Source organism: Mus pahari, chromosome 15 (assembly GCF_900095145.1).
Source record: "Mus pahari chromosome 15, PAHARI_EIJ_v1.1, whole genome shotgun sequence".
Classification (NCBI taxonomy): domain Eukaryota; kingdom Metazoa; phylum Chordata; class Mammalia; order Rodentia; family Muridae; genus Mus; species Mus pahari.
In genome coordinates this window covers 8,683,017-8,688,132 of record NC_034604.1, presented here as the reverse complement: position 1 = coordinate 8,688,132, position 5,116 = coordinate 8,683,017, and the positions used below count along the sequence as shown (strand labels likewise).

Here is a 5,116-nt window from a genome sequence, read left to right as displayed (position 1 = left end):
TACTCCCTCCCTGTCTGCAGCTTGCCCACCTGATAGACTTACATGTGTGAATACTCCCTCCCTGTCTGCAGCTTGCCCACCTGATAGACTTACATTTGTGAATACTCCCTTCCTGTATGCAGCTTGTCCACTTGCCTTCTTCAGTGTCTTGGGTGAGCAGAAGTTTTTACTTTCTTCTTTCTTCATCTTTCGTGATTATAGCTTCTATGAGGACCATTCCCTCAGCTTCTGAATCTCACAGGGATTCTGGGATTTTTTTTCTAAATCATTTATAGCTCTAGCTTTAGGTAGGTCCATGTTTAATAACAAATCAACTCTATCTTTCTGAGTGGGATTAAGGTTTAAGTTCTCCACCTAAACTCTAGCTGTGTTAGGACCACTTATGAAAAGCCTTATACACATGGAATAAGAAGACCTTAGAGTTGGGTTGCTTTTGTACTTTCAAGTTCACCCCTTCACCTTCACGTTAAGTGTAGGACTGGTTTGCCCACACGAATCTCTTTGGAAATGGGCTTTAAGGCCAACCCCATGGTTGATGTCTACTTTAAGAGTGACTCACCTGACAGTTGATGCAGACCCCTCCACCTGCGTAGACGCCTTTGCTGTTCAAGCTTGCCTGCTGGTGCTCCACATCTGGGTCATAGTAACAATCCACAGCATGCCCGTGGCAGTTGCAGGCTGGAACAAAATACTCTTGGTCAAACTGCTGTGCAACATTTAGTGAACTCCCAGACAGGATCTCTGCTGTGGCCTATAATAAAGTCTATTCTGAAACACTGGGGACACTCTGTGGAAAATTACAGGGATTTTTTTTTTTTTACACAAAGGCTATTATATAATATTATGTACTTTATAGCTCCTTCTGTGAAAGGTTTTTCTTTTTAAAAAGATATATAATTATAACAATGGTGACTCCAACGCCAGTCAGCCATGTACACAGACTACTGCCACTGCTGGTATTCCTACAAACTGTTGTCCAGCTCTTTATATACCATGAAATATACTTATGTGAATTGTTCTATTTAATCTACTCTCTAAGTTAGGTGCCACTATCCTCATACCACAGATAGGAAAACTGAGGTGGAGAGAGGTTACAAGATGATCCGTAGCTACAAGCTCATAAACAAGAGAGCCAGAAGCCAGGCCTTCGATTCCAAATTCTACACTCTCAGCCAAAGGTCTAAACTTTTAATCTCAGGACTATGTATAATGGTGAAAAAATAGGAATTAGGATAATATCTAATTACAAATAAGTAACAATTCATTTGGCTGACTATACATCCTATGAAGATGGGCTTGTATGTGTTTGTAATGGACCTTAGTCCTAGGCACACAGTGGCCCTCAACCAACCTTTACTATATTGATTTGAATTCCTACCAATGATACTAAATGCTAACAAGAGTGAAAGCAAAGAATTCAAAAATATCTAAACCATCAGTCAAAAAGATCAGGACATAAAATTAAGCTTGACAAGTCAAAGCATGCCTCCTACAGCCACTAAGCTATGTGATTAAAATGTTAGTAACAGCTCAGTTATATGGTCTGAAGATGTATGTTTCTCAGAACTCAGTTATCTACTTGAAGATGGAAGGAGGGGCCTTCCTTCCTAAGTTGCATGTGTTGGTGTTTGAATCACAGTAACACAAGAAGTAATGAACACACATGTCCTGATGCTCGTTTGTCAAAACCACCACTGACTAACATTCTACAACACTGTTAAAACTTTCGACCTCTGCTGCTAAAATCAGATCTTGTTATTCTTCGTTTGTCTGGTCTCTCTCCCCTTCCATATGATTTAATCCATGACAGGGTCCTCCTATGAGTCAGCATCCTACTATGTGTCAGGTTTAACCACCACTCTCCTCTCTTCTCATCTCAAGACAGCTGCAGCCCATCTGCTGCCACACCCTAAGAAACGGCCCAGGGGGCTGCATGGCACTTCAGACTTCTGGGTGTATGGCTCAAAGGCAGAGCATTTACCTAATATACAGGGAGACCATCATGTTAAAACACTCAGCCCTAGCCAAACTGGAAAGCACCTTGCGTGTTATTAATCAGTCTTTTTTCTTCTTATAACTGAATTCAGGATACTTTCCCCTTAAGCCTGATATTTTCCCTGTGCCCAGCTCCCTCTCATCAGTGATTACATTTTCTATAGCTGAGCTGCCTGCAGTCTACAGATATCAAGTAGAGAGTCACAGAAATAAACAGTTTGTGTTTCAAACTGTGTGTCCTGTGAGCAGTGCAGCAAAGGTGCAGCCTGTCCCTCCAAGCGCTTGGCGCCAGCCCGAGTCGCCTGGATTCCTGTTGGTGATGAGATCAGCTTGCAGGGTCAATGTGAATGATTCTTAGGTTCTTGTTAACCTCTGGTTTACCTAACAAAGGCTCTCAAGTGCAAACATGGCAATGCTGGCCAGTTATCACAGTCTGTTGTCAGCACAGCACTATTATTAGTTGCTGTTCATCTTTTACTGTGCCCAATCTATAAATTCAACATTCTTATAACCGTGTGTATAGGAAAGCACATAGCTCACCCCAGGGCCACCACTATCCCTGATCTTAGCATCCACTGGAAGTCTGAAGCACATAAGTAGGGTAAAGGGGGGATATGTTATAACAAACAGAACTAAGTCACTAAAGCTGACTCGATCCAGTTCTCTTTGTGACCCAAGGGCACACTTGCCATCAGTCCTTAGGTAGAGAGGAGAGGGCTCCTCTCCTCTGAACACAGAACTCGTCGTCTTCACACCAGCACCCACCTTCACATTCATTGTGCTGCTCCTGAACAGCAGGCCTCCAGCGCCTCTGATTGTAACCTGCACAGCAGCGATTACATGTGTCTCCACAGGTATGGTGCTGGCATTCGCATCGGAACCTAAGCATAAAGGCAAAGCATATTTTGGTAACTGAAAAGTGGTGGTGGTGTGTGTGGTGTGTGTAGTGTGTGTGGTGTGGTAGTAGTGTGGTATGGATGGTATGGTGGTGGTGTGTGTAGTGGTGTCATGATATGGTGGTGTGGTGGTGTGTGTAGTGTTATCGTGTATAGTGGTGTCGTGGTGTGGTATGGTGGTGTGGTGTGATGATACAGTATGGTGGTGGCGTGGTGTGGTAGTGATATAGCATCAAACTCAGAGCAATCCTCCTGCCTTTGCATCCTGAGTTTGAAAAGTAGTTTGACTTGGTTTGATTTAGATGTTTTGTTTGTGGGAGATTGGTTCTCGTTGACCCCAGAAGGACCTTGAACTGACTATGTAGCTGAGGAAGACCTTGAAGTTGTATTAGCCTGCTCCTACCTCCCGAGTGCTGGGATTACAGGCGTATGTTCCATGCCTGGCTTATGGGGTCCTGAGTTTATGTGGTACTAGAGATCAAACCCAGAGATTTATGATTGTTCTGTGCATACTCTACCAGCTGAGCTACATCCCCAGAGCCAGTGTAAAATTTTTATTCAGATCAGTCTAGCATGCACGAGGTCACGAGATCAATCCCCAGAACCAAAATCAAAACCAACACCTCCATGATATATGACACATATGACACATGCACAATTGTGGGGTCATCTGGAACACAGTTTCTGAGCAAATACTTGGCATATGTTGGCCAGAAAGAATATTTAAGCAACATTGCTCGAGGAGCATGAGGTCCAAATACATTCACAGGGAAGGTTTGAGCACAGCACACAAAGGAGCCTGGCACCTGTCTGACGGTGCTGACACGCCCAAGCCACTGTGGTACTATTCTCAGTCTAAAGGCGAGGTAGCATTTGGCCTTGCATCTACTGTAAAACTGTTTCAGACCTAGTCAAGAGTGATGCCATTCTGTGGCTCTCTCTATCTTATGTAGTCCTAACAGCTACAATCATCTTTCTCTCAAACAACTGACTGTTTAGGCTATGATACAGTAACATATGAGCCCGAGCAGACTCCTGTTTACTTGACTGCTCCAAAGCTTAGAATCAAAAGTGTAATCCTGTTGCTATCCAGGCTGTGAGGTCAGGATGGCAAACACTCTTGATTAAAACTGTTCTACCTAGAACCAGTGTCACTGGTTGTCCAACATGGGCTTCCTCCGTCAAGTCACTGGGCCACCTCAAACAGAGGATGGTTTCCTGTTCGTACATGTATTTAGCATCAGATTACCACTGAACTCCTCTGTATCCTCAGAATTTAAATGAGACAGATCGCTATTTGGCTAAGTCAATGCCTCTTTAATGGCAACCATGGAGGATTTTCTGTGGGGGAAGAGGGGGGTAGGGAGAGCTCATGCTAAGTGAACCCTAGCGTGCATTTCCACTTTCGGTACCAAGCCCATCTTGAAGTAGGAGTTGTCAAACATGGCAGAAAACCCAGATCAATTACATTCCAAACCAGGGGCTGGAGCAACGGCTCAGCACTGGCTGCTTTTCCAGAGAACCTGGGTTAAGTTCCTAGCACCCACATGGTGGCTCACAACTGTCTGTAACTCAGTCCTAAGGATTCAATGTCCTTTCCTGGCCTCCTCAGGCACTCGGCATATACACAGGTAAAACATTCGTGCGCAAAAGAAAATTAAAAATAAAATAAAACCTAATATTTTTAAAAATTAAAAAAAAAAAACAAGCAAAATCAAACTGTAGCTAAAAATTGTTAGTGGCTGTCCAGCCTGGTTGGAGATTTGGTAGCAGCATTTCATATTGCCTATAGAGTGCTATGATTGGTTAGTCATGTCTGCCATAGACCCACTGGTAGTCTGTAGAAGGAAAGGAAGAGGTGACATGCAGGGAATTCACACACTCCTACACATATGCATTGCCTTGTTGTGGATTCTGAAACACTCCTGTTGAGGTCTAGAATGTAGAGTCTTTAACAGGGTGCAAATACCCATGGGAACAACTAGGGTTATTCACAGTGAGGTGAGGAGAGGCCTGGCCACACTTACTGCTTTGCAGGGTTATCAGCGCTGCACACCTCCGCATGGCCGTTGCAAACACACCGCCCACCAATACTGATGTCCTTTATGCTGTAATAATACTGCAGGACAGAGAACAGAGCATCAGCTTCCATTTAATAATACTGCAGGACAGAGAACAGAGCATCAGCTCCCATGTAATAATACTGCAGGACAGAGAACAGAGCA

At 43.8% G+C, this 5,116-nt stretch overlaps 1 protein-coding gene across 1 annotated transcript in view; it reads right to left on the bottom strand.

Moving 5' to 3' along the window:
* Lama3 (laminin subunit alpha 3) overlaps positions 1 to 5,116 on the bottom strand; it is a 240,668-nt gene that overhangs the window by 166,341 nt on the left and 69,211 nt on the right. The window contains exons 6-8 of the mRNA XM_021215025.2: positions 4,919 to 5,010; positions 2,761 to 2,876; positions 560 to 678 (exon numbers count right to left, since the gene is read on the bottom strand). Of these exons, the coding sequence (XP_021070684.1) occupies positions 560 to 678; positions 2,761 to 2,876; positions 4,919 to 5,010 (327 nt within the window). The remainder of the gene's footprint in view (positions 1 to 559; positions 679 to 2,760; positions 2,877 to 4,918; positions 5,011 to 5,116) is intronic.